This window comes from Ictidomys tridecemlineatus, chromosome 4 (assembly GCF_052094955.1).
Source record: "Ictidomys tridecemlineatus isolate mIctTri1 chromosome 4, mIctTri1.hap1, whole genome shotgun sequence".
Taxonomy (NCBI): Eukaryota; Metazoa; Chordata; class Mammalia; order Rodentia; family Sciuridae; genus Ictidomys; species Ictidomys tridecemlineatus.
In genome coordinates, this window is record NC_135480.1 from 71511760 (window position 1) to 71527732 (window position 15973).

Here is a 15973-nt window from a genome sequence, read left to right on the forward strand (position 1 = left end):
TCCTTACTCCAGTTACTGATGCCCCAGTGCATGGTGTGGATGCCTACAACAGGCACAACTAGGAAATGTCTAAAGACACAGCATGTGCTGGGTGATTGAGGAGTTCCCTTGGAGAAATTGTTTGGCAAATGACTGATTAAACACATATTGGTGGTTGTGTGAGAGAGTGAAAAACAAATATGAGAAGAACAAATATGCATTTATTCTCACAATGTTCAAAGAAAAACATTTTATTAACATTAAAAGACAGGAACTAAGAGAAGAACAGCAAAAAAAGGGAAGGAAGGAGAGAAGGAGAGGGAGAGACAGAGGGTAGAAGGAAGGAGAGAAGGGGGAAGAAAGCCCAAAATGATTAAGTCACATGCCTTAGGTAACAAATATAGGAGGTACCACAATTTCCAAATCCCTGACTTTCTAGCCCAGGAGCCCATGATGGTAACCTCAATATCTTCTGAATTCTTTGAGTGTTTTTAGGCAACCAGACTGGGGAAAAAAAAAAAAAAACAGCTATTTTTTGCCTGGAAAGTTACGAGTTTCTCTTTCACAGTCTAAAGAGAAATTTCTCACCGTACTGATTCAAATTCAATTCCCTAATCCTCACAGGGTTTCTAGGTCCCTTAATCTCTTGCAAACCCCCATTTAAAAAATGGGACAATGCTATTTTCCAGTTAACCTATTTCTCAAGAAGTTAGGTGGAAAAATAACGCAGGTGAAGCAAAAGAGAGCTCTATGAATATACGATTATTTATGTATTCCCATGTTTATATTTTGCTTCTTTAAATTTCTTCTTTTCATGTTCCCCATCCACAAGACTAAGTAGGTAGGTACACTTCAGCCTAGCTAGAAGTCATCACTACTAGTATCACCAAATGGTTGTGAGTTGTCATTTTGCCCTTAACCTGCAAGTGACAGAGCACCCAACAAGTGAGGACCCTGAGGCGACAGCAGTGAGTAGCATGAGCAGTGAAGCAAGGCAGGCTTAATCCAAGTTAAAGGCTATGGCAGCTGTCGCAAGGGAACAACTTGGGAGGAAGCTAAAATCCTGGTCACTCTATCTAGTGCTAATAAAATGCACCAATTGTTCCCTAGCTACCTTATAGCCAGCCTAGCTCAGAAAATAGCAAGAAAGACAAGCAGATTTGGGTTTTTTTCTTCAGCTCAACTCAACTCTGCTTGCCCAAACTCTCATAATAGTGAAATCAATACTATCCTTACTATACAGATATGAAAATTAATGTTTAGTAACTTTCCTAAAGTTTAGCTGGTAATAACAGGCTAAGAATGACACCTGTCTGGCTGCAAAGTACATATCTTTACGCACTGCACAACATATACTTTTTGTACCCATTACAATTTCCTAAGTATCCAGATTCTCTTCCTGATCCCTGAAAACCCACCATTAATATTCAACCAATATGAAATAAAGTGTTCCTATCACTATTTGATCCTCCTCTAGGGTATGACATATTCTAATATTTTGCAGGAAACGCATGACATCTTAAAGACCTTAGGCTGAGTTGGTCATCTCTTTTTACCCAGTTCAGAAAAAAGCAAAACAATGAATGGTGTTGGAGAGGCTAGTGCTAAGTGAAGATGCCAATCCCCCCAAAAAACAAATGCTGAATGTTTTCTCTGATATAAGGAGGCTGATTCATAGTGGGGTAGGGAGGGGGAGCATGGGAGGAATAGATGAACTCTAGATAGGGCAGAGGGGTGGGAGGGGAAGGGAGGGGGCAGGGGTTTAGCAAGGATGGTGGAATGTGATAGACATCATTATCCAAAGTACATGTATGAAGACACGAATTGGTGTCAACATACTTTATATACAACCAGAGATATGAAATCTTGTGCTGTATATATGCAATAAGAATTGTAATGCATTCCGCTGTCATTTATCTTTTTAAAAATCAATTAAAATGCAAAAAAAAAAAGAAAGAAAAAGGCAAACAAAAATAAAACAGGACATCCTGGAGGATGAGACACAGAAAGAAGAGACCAAAAAGCAAAAAACAGTGTTCTTTCTAAGTTTTCTCTAGAATCAGTCCCACTTGGATCAAGAGATTGAAATTGCTTGAACTGTTACTTTTGAAGACTCTTTAGACTTCCATCTTGCACCCTTGTCATGTTCTTCCTTGCCCTTAGTATACACAGCTAAAATAAACAACTCATCAAAACCAGATCTGCAGATCAACGTTGAACCCAAAGTGATAATTATTTTAAGCATCAGTATTATGCTTTATAATTTTTAAATGGTGTTCATACACGTTTGATCATTTAATTTCTACAGGAAGAAGAAAGGAAACTAAAATTGACTAAATACTCACTGTGTGCTAGGCAAATAATTTTTTACTTGAATTTTATTTTTTATTCCTTACATAACCCTAGAGAGATTGGTATAATTTTCCTTGTCCATAGATAAACAGAGGCTCAGAGATTCAGTGAATTTACCAAAATGAGACATCTAGAGGGAAGAAAATCTGGGTTTCAACTCCAGGGCTTTTGAATCTTAAACTCTCTCTTTTTCACCATTAAGCCATGATAATTCAAATCCCACTGATTCACACTGAGCTCTTACAAATCTAACTACTTTCTTTATGCAAATGCTCTCTGAAGATCCCATGAAAAATGGAGCCATTATTTCAAATCTCAGATGTGGTTAGTCAATGTGTCCCATGCCACATAAACATATCTACTTAATTCACTGATTCACTCCATGTAGTGCTATTCCTGGAAAGAGCCATGTGGTTACCGTCTGTTCCCTGTCGCTAAGCTACCAACAGCTATACTCTTAGCAGTTGTATTGTCCAGATTTAGGTACCACTATTCTGAGCAATCTATCAATAACTTGGTTCTTTAGGCTAAGGTAGGTTTCTGTTTCTTCAGTAATATGTGAATCAGTTCCTTTCATATAATGAATGATCTGTAAATGATAAGTGTTTGGCTTACTTTCCTCTTCTCCTTTTCTTCCATTGGTCCAGGAGTTTACTACTCTCAACACACACCTATTGGTGCCAACAACAATGTCTTTGCTATTATTTCTTCCCCTTTTTCCAACTTGAATCAGTTGTAATTCCCACACTTTTCAACCTAGACCAAAGTATTTATCCCACTAGGGCAATCTAATGTTTTAGCTCCCCATAAATTTGTCCCACTCATCAATCTAGGACTCAATCTATGCATTCCACACACACCCAGACCTCATTTCAGCTCACACTGAATTATACCTATTAAATAAGTTCTGTAAAAGCACCAATCCCTGACATTCCTAATGAACATGGTGCTAATGGCTAATCAGTCTATGTGTTATATTTACATCTCCTTGATAAAACTGTAATATTTTTGAGAGTAGGACCCTTGTCTCACTTCATTTCCTTACCAGAAACCCCTACCTATATTCTAACAGTGCTTGGCAAATGAAATGCACACCAAAGGTGACTGTTAGTTGATTTTTAGACCCACGGAACTAGAAGCACAGCAATAACAGAGAAGATACGTGAGTAAGCCTTGAGATTTGAGAATTACTGAAATGGGAAGACAGAGGCAATACATGCTTCCTTTTGGTGACTAGTTCTTTACTACACTGTTGGGTGGTGTCCATGTGGGGTCTCTGGACCTTGTCAAGCACCACAGACATGAAATTCTAAACTATAGAATGTAAGTTAAGGAAAAACTAACCAAATAGAGGTACTTTATTCCCAGTAACTTTTATTCCTCACTACAACCCTATGAATCATAAACTTCAAATAAGCTCATTTTATAGATGAGAAAAATGAGGCTTGGAACTGTTAACACAACTTGCCTAAGATCATGAGACTAATGATTAGTGGAATTGAAGTTCACTCATCTTGGTTCCAAATCCATATTCTTATCTTATCACAAGACTGTGTGGAACAAAGAAGGCAGATGTTGGCAGTGTTATCTGCCCTGAGTTACTATTCCCTGGTTCAAGAGGATGGATAGATGAGAGGAACCATGGAATTTGTGGAAAGCTAAGGACTCAAAATCACAAAAAAAAATTAAACTGCCAACTATAGCATTTTTAAAACTTTCCAGATGAATGTGAAGGTACATCCCCAAAGACCCACTATAAACTGGACATTTATTTGAAGTCTCATGTTTATCTTAAAAATGAATGCAACTTTTATACTATATTCTATAACCATGTATTATGATATAAAAATAATATTTTAAGTTAGTTGTAATGAAATCTACCTGACATCCCAGGTAAGTTCCTTCATGGCTATTAAAAATCAGGCACAATCTCTCTGTAAGTAACTAAACTCAATCATGAAATTGTATCCTTAGTAAAAAGATAGCAAGACTGACAAGACTATAGATCCACCAGTTCAGTAACCCAGGGTATAATGGTAATTTAATGACACCCCCCCACACACACACACCAATTTACTTCTACATTTGAGAAATGAAGAGTGAAGTGAATAACCTCTAAAAGTTCATGTCTCATCAAATATTTGATTTTACTCATTGTAAATTTTACCCTGCTGGGAAATATTGGAGAAAAAGAAGGCGGGCATGCTGTACAACTCTTCTTTCAGGAAAATAACTTTCTTGCTTTTATCATCCAGACAGAGAAATTTAGAAGAGATGATGGCAAGACAGACATGAGGAAATAAAAGACAAAAATTAAATTAGATGAGGATCATGGCATAAATTGGTTTCTAATGAATTAGCTGAATGATGGGGTCTTGCATGCTTTAGATGAAGCAGCTCAAAAATCCATTTATGATCCTCTTGCTTTATGTTCATAGTCTACATTTTTCCTTATTAGCCAGTTAACTTTCTGGCCTCATGACCATATAATCAGCAATTCTCTTCTATATTAGAGAGTCAAAAAGATTTAACATGAAACATAGAATTATCACCAAGCTCTTACATCCTTGTTTTTCTCCACATTTTGTAAGCCTTAACTCCAGAAAAGAAAAATTCTCCCTGCCTTCATTTTTCCTCCTACTAACCATAATTTGATGCTAAGTCATATTCTGAAGATTGAAACGTTGGTGAAGTCACAGAGAACACCAAAAATATTTCATGTCTAGAATACAATTTTTTTTTTGCGTGAGAGGAAATGTTAAAAGACACCAAGAAGAATTATGAGTTTGTTTATTGTGTAATCATTATTGATTGATAATAGGTCTATTTATCGCTGATGGATCTATAAGATGTTCTAAGTCTTGCTTGTGAAAGATGACACTTTAGGCTGGGTTGAAAGAAGAACAGGGTATAGAACATTTTAGTTCTACTTGTTTAAAATTCTGATGTCTAACAGTCTCACTATCACCCCAACTCCATTTTTTATTCAAAATTAATGTTCTATTTGGAATCATTTTCAAGAAGGGAAACCATGGAGAAAGAACAGATAAACAGGAGAGGTGACTAGAAAAACAAAGGTTTGCTAAATATTGTTGGCATTTGCTGGTGCTGAAAACACAGTCTGCAGATGTGCTTGTATATTGTCATCAAACAGCAATAACCTCTTTGTTCTACAAGCCAAGAGCCTACAAATCTCTGGGTTTAAAATGCCAACCAGTTCCTGGCCCCACAGCTGTCTTAGCTACCCAGAGTGGCATTGAGTATATAACTTTTGGTTTCTCTGTTTTATGATGGTTTCTTATTGTTAGTTTGTAAAGCAAGGTCCTGCTGGTTTCATTTAGCTTCCACCATCCCTGGCATAGTGCTCCACCAATGTGTTTCAGGGTAAAGTTGAAGGAACAGTGTTTGTTCCTGTGGGTAGAGGAGAGACAGGGGAACAGCAAAGGAAATGAACAGAGAAAGAAGGCAGACAGGAGGTTGTTCTCTGGTGCACTAGTTCTCTGTCACAAATTGGGGGCAATAAGGATTCCCAGGCTGAGGTCCCTCTCCTCTGTACTCTCACCCACTTTGTCCACTGGAATTGCAACTTCATATGCACACTGGAACCTTCTTTTGTGTCACCAAGAATTTTTCCCCAAACAACTGAAAAGGAGGTAATTTCTTTATGAATTCAATATTTGCAAATATACATTTCATGGATCCCCCTTGTCCACACTAAATTGATAGGAATTCTTGAATCACATGCTTTTTATAGGATGAGGAGCTCCTAGCCCTGCACTTAAAATCAGCAGAAGAAGCTTCCAGGAAATACTATAGCCTTGTAGAATCTGTTCAGGCCACTTAACTCTATATATTACCTCTAAGGTTATACTCAACTATAAATAGGTTACATACTTCATGATTTTAATACTAATTTAATTTCAAATGTCATAAAAACAATAATACTTAAAATATTTTTAATCATCTGACCACAATTTCACACTGATTATTACTTCTATGATGATCTCAGTTTATTTATTCTCTCTGAAAATTTTTATTTATACATAAAAATGAAGATTATAAATATTTATTTCATGTGCAGCTTTGAGAAGCACATGGGATCATATACAAACACATGATGAAATTTATAAAAGTATACTTTTGAGTTAATATTTAAAAATTAACAAATTTAATAACAATTATAATAACAACCACAACCACCCACTACTACTTGTTACTATATTGGGGATTTAACTGACGTCTTACTAAACTGTAAACAACTCTAGGAACATTTTTATAGTATTTAGTTTTTTTGTAGGATGAAATTGAGGCTCAGAGAATTTGAGTAACTTGGGTAAGCTAACAAGGTAGAGCAAGGATCAGACTCCTCTTCTTTTAGCAGAAACTCTCACTCAGAGCACAAGGTATATGAGACTTGAGATTTTCTCTTACTAGCTTATCTTGTTTATGGATCCTGATCACTTTTTGAACTTGAACTTTCACACATATATTATGAAGAATATTGGAAAACCTGTCCTGCCTGTCTGGCAAAATTGTAATGAGAAATAATCACATATATTCTGCTTTGAAAATTATAACAAAAAAGATAAATATAGGGTAGATAGGTAATAGTGTTAGTGGTAGATTTCAGCACTAACAGAGGCAATAGCAAACACATGTATAGCACATTTTTTGGTCTCTACACAAGATAAAAATTAGAAATCCTATTGTTCTTAAGTATCTTCATGCCAATTAAAAATATCTAAATGAAGCTAAAGAGTATTATATATTTAGTAATAACTCAATAAAAGTTTTGAGAGTCTAATGTGTGTATGATTTTTGGAGGAAGACCACTATTAACTCTGAACAATTATTTCCCAATTCTGCAGAAAATAAGTTTGGGAGTCCTATTTTTGCAATTTCTAGGGCAGGTGAGAGGGTAGGGAATGGTGGAACATGGATTTTCCTCTATTGTAACAAAAACTATATCTGTTCTAATACTCCATTTTGATGAACAAACAAAAACATTACATAATATACCATCCCAGGATACAAGGAAAGCATCCTGCACTTGGTGTTAGTTTATTGTAAACTCCAGATGTGTATGAGACCAGAAGTCTATGAAAATGCAAACTCTACAAGGGAGAAAAAATAGCAGGCTCTCGCATTTTTGTTTAAAAACAAAAGTGACAGTTCTATTCCTTTTTACCAGCCAGCTCCAGGTATCTGTGCAGTCTCAGGTTGTTGGAATTATCCAGGTCACTTCTGGGGTAGTGTCCCACCCCCCTTAAATTGAACGTCTCCATAGATTAAGTTTCATCTTTATTTCTTCAGTAATAGGAATTCCATTAATAGCCTTGTTCATATTCTTCAGAAGGAAATAGGCTAAAATTTGGGATGGTACTAGACAGAAATGCAAAGTGAGGTTAAGGGGAATGAAATAGAGAAATGAATCCAACATGATTGAGGATGATGACTCAAGTAATATTTAGAATCCGGAAAGGACAAAACACACTTGGAACACCATGAACTGGGACCGACAGTCATCACTGAACAAATCTATTTAGGGATGACCTAAGTTTCTGATGGTTCAAAGCAGACATCCAGGAACCAAAAGCAGAGTTGGCGAAAGTAAGGGTGGAGCTGGGGAGAAGAATCTTAAGGAGGTATTTGAGACAAGAAGGATTATTTCTCTCATTATCATCTCATTACTGCCCAAGTTCTCTCATTCTTAAGTTCATACAGGTTCATTTATCAAACATGTTTGAGTCACTGTACCTGGCACTGCAGAAAATAGAAAGAGCACATGATCCTGCCCTGTAAGGAGTTTACAGTGTTCCATGGAAATGAGAGAAGCCTGCCAAATGCTTATAATACAAAGCAGAATAACTACACAGGAGAAATAGGGGCAAGGGAGCATGATAGGTATGAGGGAGAAAGGCAAGTAGGAGGAGGGTTAGAATGCCAGGATTCTATGTAGGTCTTATCGGCTGTATGATTTCAAACAAGGTACCTGATCTCACTGATCCCCTAAAATGGAGATGATGATAATAGGCCTTTAGTATGGACACTGAAAGGATTAAGATTGATACAGTTTGCAAACAGATCATCTACTCATTTTTCATGAATGGGTGCTAACCAGGGTGGAAGTAATGAAGGAGGTTTATCATGTAGTTGCCAGTCATGAGGGGAGTTTTGCAGAAGGGGATGTGAGTTAAGTCTTGAAGGCTGGAACCCCGCAACAGAATCCCAGTGCTCTCGGCTGATTGGCATGTTGTCTCTGTAGCTCTGTTCTGTCCTTCATTTGGGGTCTGTATCTTATCACTGTGCCACTCATCATCAGCAGGATACATACATCCTGGTTGCAGGAACATTAAGCCACTTGTACTAGCTTAAAAAATATTTGAAATTTATTATGTAGACTAAAAGGATAGGAAGCATATCAGGGTAGGCCACTTAAGAGACTGAAACTAAGAGAATCAAATGTATGAAAGATGATATGTCATGAGCTTTGTAATGTTTTGAACAACCAATAAAAAAAAAATAGAAAGCAAAAAAAAAAAAAAAGTTTTTAAGGACCCAGGAAGCCACAGTCCAGACTTCTTACTTCTTTTCAGGCTTATTTTACTCATTTCTTCCTTCCGAACCATATGGTTTCTCCTGCCCTTTTCTCTTTCAAAATGCCTTTCTTTCTTTCTTTCTATTTTTTCTTTCTTTCTATCTGTGCATTCATCCTCAGTTCTAGGCACTACAGTTGTCAAGCTGTGGGCCAGGCTATGTGCAGCAGGGTAATGCTGTCAATTTTCTGGAAGTCATTGTTTTCTCCAATTCAAGATTTTCTTCCAGGCCAGTTCTGATGGTGTACACCTGTAATCCCAGCGGCTTGGGAGGCTGAGGCAGGAGGATCACAAGTTCAAAGTCAGCCTCAGCAAAAGTGCAAAAGTGAGGTGTTAATCAACTCAGTGATACCCTGTCTTTAAATAAAATACAAAATAGGGCTGGGGATGTGACTCAGTGGTAAAAAGTCCCTGAGCCTCCTGAGTTCAATCTCTGGCACAAAAAAAAAAAAAAAAAAAAAGATTTTCTTTCCAAGAGTCCAGCACCTTAGTCTGTGGGCTCGAATTATTAGTGTTCTTTTTGTAACTTACCTGCCATATTCCTGATCTCAAATGAATGACCCACCTCTCATCTTCCTTATTCCTGACCTTGCTTCTCTAATGCTCAGAGATGTAGATCAGAACTTGGGGAAGCTTGGTGACTTGCCCTCATTCCACATTGCTCTTTTATGCCTTTAGTACCTTTGTACAGGCCAATTCATTCTCTCTCACTTCACTGAAATCCCTATTTTAAGAGTGACTCAGGACTTCCCCCCCAAGTCTTCCTGGATCATCCTTCCACCTTATTGAAGGCAGATAGATCTCCTTGCTGCCCTTACTGTGATTTTTTTGCATCCCTTAATTGCTACTCCTATTGTACTAGGCTACAGTTGTTGGCTTCAATGGTTATCTTTTTATTGTAGTGAACCGGATAAGAAAAGAGAATTTGGGTTTGATACTAAGTTCAAGGCCTAGACTTACCATTTATTAGCTATGTAACTAAAGGAGGAATTTTTCCTCTTTGAAATTTGTTTGTAAAATGGAGATGATAGTACATACATCAGAGAATTGTTGACAAAATTGAGACAATATATGTAAAATACATTAGAACATACATTAGAATTTTTATATCCTGTTATCTGCTCAGTGTAGGGCAAACAGAATGTCCTAATTGTTTGCTGGAAAACAGATTTTGTTTGTTTGTTTGTTTGCTTACCAAGGATTGAACCCAGGGGTGTTTCACCACTGAGCCACATCCCCAGCCCACCTCCTTTTTCTTTATTTAGAGACAGGGTCTTGATAGTTTATTAGGGCCTTTTAGTTGCTCAGGCTGGCCATGAACTTTTGATCCTCCTGCCTCAGCCTTCCAAGCTGCTGGGATCACAGGCATGCACTACCACATCCATCTGAACTTGTATTTTAAGACAATAAAATAGTTTGAAAAGAATCTTTTGTTTATAATGGTTTTGAAAAATACCTACTGTTGCTATATTATTCTTATAACGAATATGCATCTGTGAATGTATATGTGCAATATTGAATTGCAATGGTGAGGAATATAATAAACAACTCACATAGGATAGTAAAGACTGAGATAGAGATATATGTAACTGCTTATTTAATGTCTGGCTTTCCAACTAGAATGTAAATGTGCCAGGACACAGTCTGAACTTCTATTTCTTGTTGTATGTCCAGGCATATTATAGTTTCTGGTACTTAGAAAGTATTTACTAAAGATTGGTTGAATGGATGAACAAATGAAAATGGACTACATTTTTTACTCCACTTGAAGAGTCCACTTTCTCCATCATCACTGCCAGTCAAAATTCTAGTTAACCTTCAAAACCCAGATGAGATACCCTTCCATGAAACAAGTTCTTGTGGTAATTCAAGGGAACTTAGTATATTTTATATCTGACAGTAGAGTGATTTGTGTGTTCATTTGAAAATTCATAAGGACAAAAATCAATCAGGGATCCTCCTGATTATTATTATTGTTGTTGTTATTTCTCTCAGTGATCAGCAAGCTGCAAGACATTCACACTAGAGCCAAATAGATTTTTTTTAAGATGGGTGAATGAATATTATCACAACTATTCTTTGATTGACAGAAGCCCAGAGTCTAGCAACAACATAAGGAAAACAAAGTTTGTATATTGCAGTAAGAGTGCGGCACCATTGGTCAAGAGGCAATACAGCCTACTTACCAAGTGATGGTGCCACATACTAGTTAGTAGTGGGTTCACAACTTATCTTGGGCCTAGGCTGGCAAATAGCAGGGGATTCCATAAAATATGAATGAATTGAATGAACTAATAAATGGATGAAAACACAGGTAAGTCTTTATGAAAAGAACCAGTAATTAAGGGACTGTTTTTACAAGACCATCTAATCAGTTGTGAAATACCAAAGCCCTTGATTTGCCTGATACCCAAAGATACTGATTGATTATCTACAAAGATGCTCTCTACAATGATGGAACCAACTTAGAGGACTTCAGGAGAGACCTTTGTGTAAATCATGATTTCAATAAATATTTAGGAGCTTACAGCAGTCAACACTTAAGGCTAAAATATAAGGGAAAATCTATTCTTGGGTCCAGAAGATAAACCTGCTTGGCACTTTAGTTTTAATTTCCATCTCATCAGCATGTGGCATGCTCTTTTTTGTGAGATCAAACCTCAAAACTTTGAAGGATTTCCTAGTTTGGTTTCCTTCTTCTCTGCAGACTGCTTAGGACAGCATTAGCCAGGTGTCCATACACTTTAAGTTTATTGTATAATGCGACTTTTAGTCTGTATTATTATATCATGCCTGTGGATCTTGTGTCAGGCTTTTTATTAATGCACAGAGCCACACTGACTGAAGAGCCATTTGTGCTCTACGGCTTACTGTGTGTGAGAGAGATGTCCAGGCCACTTAGGTAGTTCAGCTTTCAAATGATGTATTAGGAATCCACACTCACATCAATGCATAGAAGAGCAGGTACTTTTCAGGTCAGATTTCCTAAGATCAACTATATCATTACTCATTTTAATTAACTGAGCTATATAGATTGTCATTTCTTTAACATGATAGAATCAGCACAGTAGGATTTACTAAGATATCATAAACAATGGATGACATTCAGTACCAATGTCATATATATGTATGTGTTTGAGTGTTTGAAATATGTAACATTGTGTTACATCTGCATAAAGTAGGGAATATAATCTTTTTCTCTGAAATCTAAATTACATATGCTCTCAAAAATAAATTGAGGCTTAATTATTATCTTCAACTGATCATATTTTACTAATGGCTAGATTTTATTTGAGAAGTCTTCATAAAATTTATATATATATATATATATATATATAAAATGAAGATATGGAAGATATTAGAGAAGTTTTGAGACATTACAAAACTTCCAATATCTTCTTAAAAAAACATTTAGAGTTCAAACCGTAATGATACCTATGCCTTGGGTATGCTTATGTGTATGAATACAGTAGAGGAACTGGGAATAGGTACTAGAATGGAAAAAGAAATAGCCTGCGGACTAGGAGAATTGACTCTTAGGTTATCTTTTCTCATGAGGGTCTATCCCATGTATTAACAGATCACTGCCCATAATACAAACCCACTGCATAGTGTTTTTTTCTATATGGATTTAAATAGAAATAATTTTATGAGATCAGTAAAAGCAAAACTGGCGATGGAAAATACCATGACTTAACTGGAAATGCTGGAATTGGAGACTACACTTAGTTGATTCAGGCATTCCCCCCATGCTCACCATGGTCTCTTTTGTGTGTGTGTGTGTTAGGCTCTGGGAATAGAAGAACTTCTATAATCAAAGAGTTCAAGATGGGAAGTAAGAAAAAACTAAAAAAGTTAGTTCCTTTCTACAGCTTTCCTTTTCACCTCTGTCCAAGAAGTTATAAGTAATTGGATAAAACAGAGAAGAAAACACTGAAAAAAAATTAGATAATAAGTCAGAGGTGCATACAAGGAACCAAGAAGGGAGAAAGTAATAAGCCTGGCCAGAGAAGGCTCAGGAAGGAGCAGATGCTTGTGCTTCACACAGAGTATCATACTTTTCTTGATAAAACAAAGAGATAGGAATTTGATAAAGACAGGAGACAGGAACTATTCATATTCACTTCCAACTCAAAACAGAATTATTATAACAACATAATTTAGATGGCTTCCAACCATTGGTTTTTTAGACTCCTGAAAAATTATGTTTTATGCTTTTAATAGTCAAGATCAATTTGGAGATCTGATTAGAACATAGTGGTTCTGTTGGAAGAACTTTAAATATAGTAGTCTTTGAAACATTTAGGTGATTCCCAAGTTGCACAGAAAAATATGATGACTTCTAATTTGAGACACTTGAAATAACTTGAACTTTAAAGAAGATTTATGCATTCCAACTGTTGACAGAAACATATCCCTTGATTTTCTATGTCATAAATAATGCTTTTCTTGAAGAGGTTCAGAATAATTTTTAGCAGTCATTAGTTTTTAAGGCTGTTCTCTCATTCCTAATTGGTTACCTCAATCAGTCAAAATAGATTAAATTAAAAGAGTCAAATATTTTAATACTCTTCTTCCAAGTCCTATTTCCCTCAGCTCAGCCTACCAAATGTAGCTATCCTGGTCCTTCTAGTTGGATAAATTACAAGACCAAACATCAGTTCTACAATATGAAACATAATACAGATTCACTTAATAATTCACTTTATATGTCTACACAGTCTATCAGAATGTTTACAAATCTCTATCGTAGCACTACTTTGGTAAATACACAAACTTTTCAAGAAATGCTTTAGGGAAATTTTACTCAAATTGGCAGAAAGCAAAAAATTTAAAGCTAATCCATCACCTCTAGATCGATATATCAAACAATCCCAAGTAGTTTTGGAGAAACCAACCAGGAAATATATGTTGCAGGTTATTTTTTAAATAATATGAGAATGGCAATACTATGCTCATTCTTTAGTATATGTTATTATTAGAAACCACTATCTTTAGTAGGATGAATGAGTTTGGACCACTATTAATTCTTTTCCACTCATCAGTTTGGGCACTAAAAATTCAGATTCCACATAGAATAAACAAAAACATACATATATTTATCCTAAACAAGAACTCCAAGAACACAGCATCTTTAAATGTATAGAATATGTGTGTTTCTCTACAGATAAAATAAGGGGAATAAAAGAGAAAAACATCAAACAATCCCTATAAAAATAAAAAGAAATTTTCCTTACCGGAATGAATGCATGTTGCATAGCTTCTTCACATTGTTTTAAGGAAGCAATAGTATCCCACAAGAGCTGATAATTCTCAGCCCGGGAAGCACTTGGCCGTTGCATATCGAAAGCTGGTAACACTCAAACTGAGCTCAAAGAACCCAGTTGAAGAATGAAAAAAAAAAAAAAAAAGAAAAAACCCTGCAGATCTGTTACATAAACTTCTTAATTAGATCTGCTACACAAACTGCTATCTTAAGGCTTAAAAAAAAAGTTAATCAGAACATTTCTTTTGGGGGATAACTGGGCATGACTTGAACAGAGACAGATGTTTTCATTGGGAAGGATTTTCATTCCCACACTTGTGAAAAGCAATCCCATCAGTGTTCCCCTGTCTTCATACGGGTCTGGCGAAACTGCACAAACCATAAGTGTGTGGGGGGAAAGGAGTAGGAGGGAGAAAGATGTGAAAAAATATTTCTACCAGAAGATTTGGGTGGCAGGCCATGGAGGTAGAATTTGAATAGCTTATAAAAGTAGTAAAATGGAAGGGAATGGATTACATACACACATTATGTATGTCAGCAAGTGCCTATCCTTGTCTGCTATGTGAGAAATACATGCATGCTCACAGAATCATTTAATATCTCCCATTCTCCTCTCTGGTTAGTTAAGGTAGAAATGTGATATATTCTTTACCTACAGAGTATTATTGCCTATATTATACTGCTGGTTGTTTATTGAAGATTGCTCCTGAAGATTAGTCAGGAGAAGGTTTTATGGATATAAAATACAGCAAATTGTGTATCTTAGAATTTAAGAGTAGTTAGAAGACTTTGCGTTACTTGTGTGCTGGGAAAAGTCATGTTTACTTCTTGTTCTATATAGATTTCACATATACAATACACAGACAATCACTTCAGTGGATACTTCACTGAAAACAGCAGCCCACACAAGGAGGTGAAGTTCTACCCGCCCTAACAATCTCTGAGGTAAAGGTAAGGCATCTTGGAAGAAGTTCCAAAGGAATCCATATTCTCAGGGCTAGTTTCACAACCAAAGACTATATTTATTCATCCATTACAAAAGTTAAGGGGCAAATAAAAAGCATAATGAGTTAGTTGTGCATTTAATTGACTTAGAAAGTCCAAGTAGTACAAAACAAAGCACAATTTGTAGAAAATAGCTAAATAACATAAGTGCTGTATTATTTTGGCAAGAGCTGCATGATTTGTGTTACCTAGTGTTTATGCATTTTTATCCTGGCTGTGGTAGATTAGTTCATACTTATGACCTTGTAGTGTGAAATTCTCAAAGGCTGACATCAGCATTATTTTAAAGTTTGAATTGAAGGAATTGGAAGTAGAGATGGTCTTTCAGAATTTCTACCTGGGCTGATTTTCAGGGAGATTGTTTTTCCTTTGTATTTCATGCAAATACACCATAAGGCTACTGTCATTAAACAGTTTGTTTTTCTATATCCATTCAACCAACTTTCTCTTTTTTTCATTCATGGTGTTCTGTTCAGCTCACACCCACAGTTCCTCCTCTGCCTCATTCCTGCCCTTATATGCTCCCATCTGCCCTAGCCACATGCTGCTTCTTGGTGCACTGTTGGCCAGCCAGCCCACAGCTTCCCGAAAATATTCTTTCCCTAGTAAATGTTCTGAATTTCTGAGGAATATAAAAGTTGTTTCTTAAGTCATCTTCCAAAATTTCAGCCAATCCTTTCTGAATTCCTTGAGCAAATAACCCCCAAATTTCTGGGTCTTCTGTTGTGCTTGTGGCTTTTTCCACCTCTCGTTCATCAGTTCCTCTCATTTATTA

At 36.3% G+C, this 15973-nt stretch overlaps 1 protein-coding gene across 25 annotated transcripts in view; it reads right to left on the reverse strand.

Moving 5' to 3' along the window:
- Positions 1 to 15973, reverse strand: part of Dlg2 (discs large MAGUK scaffold protein 2) — a 1969681-nt gene that overhangs the window by 696969 nt on the left and 1256739 nt on the right. For 3 of the 25 annotated variants that reach the window (XM_021725186.3, XM_005323268.5, XM_021725182.3), the window contains exon 1: positions 14165 to 14284. The exons of the other annotated variants lie outside the window; for them this stretch is intronic. In XM_021725186.3, coding sequence (XP_021580861.2) covers positions 14165 to 14269 — 105 coding nt within the window. In that variant the 5' untranslated portion in view covers positions 14270 to 14284. Of the gene's footprint in view, positions 1 to 14164; positions 14285 to 15973 lie in introns of those variants that run through there. 25 annotated transcript variants of the gene reach the window in all.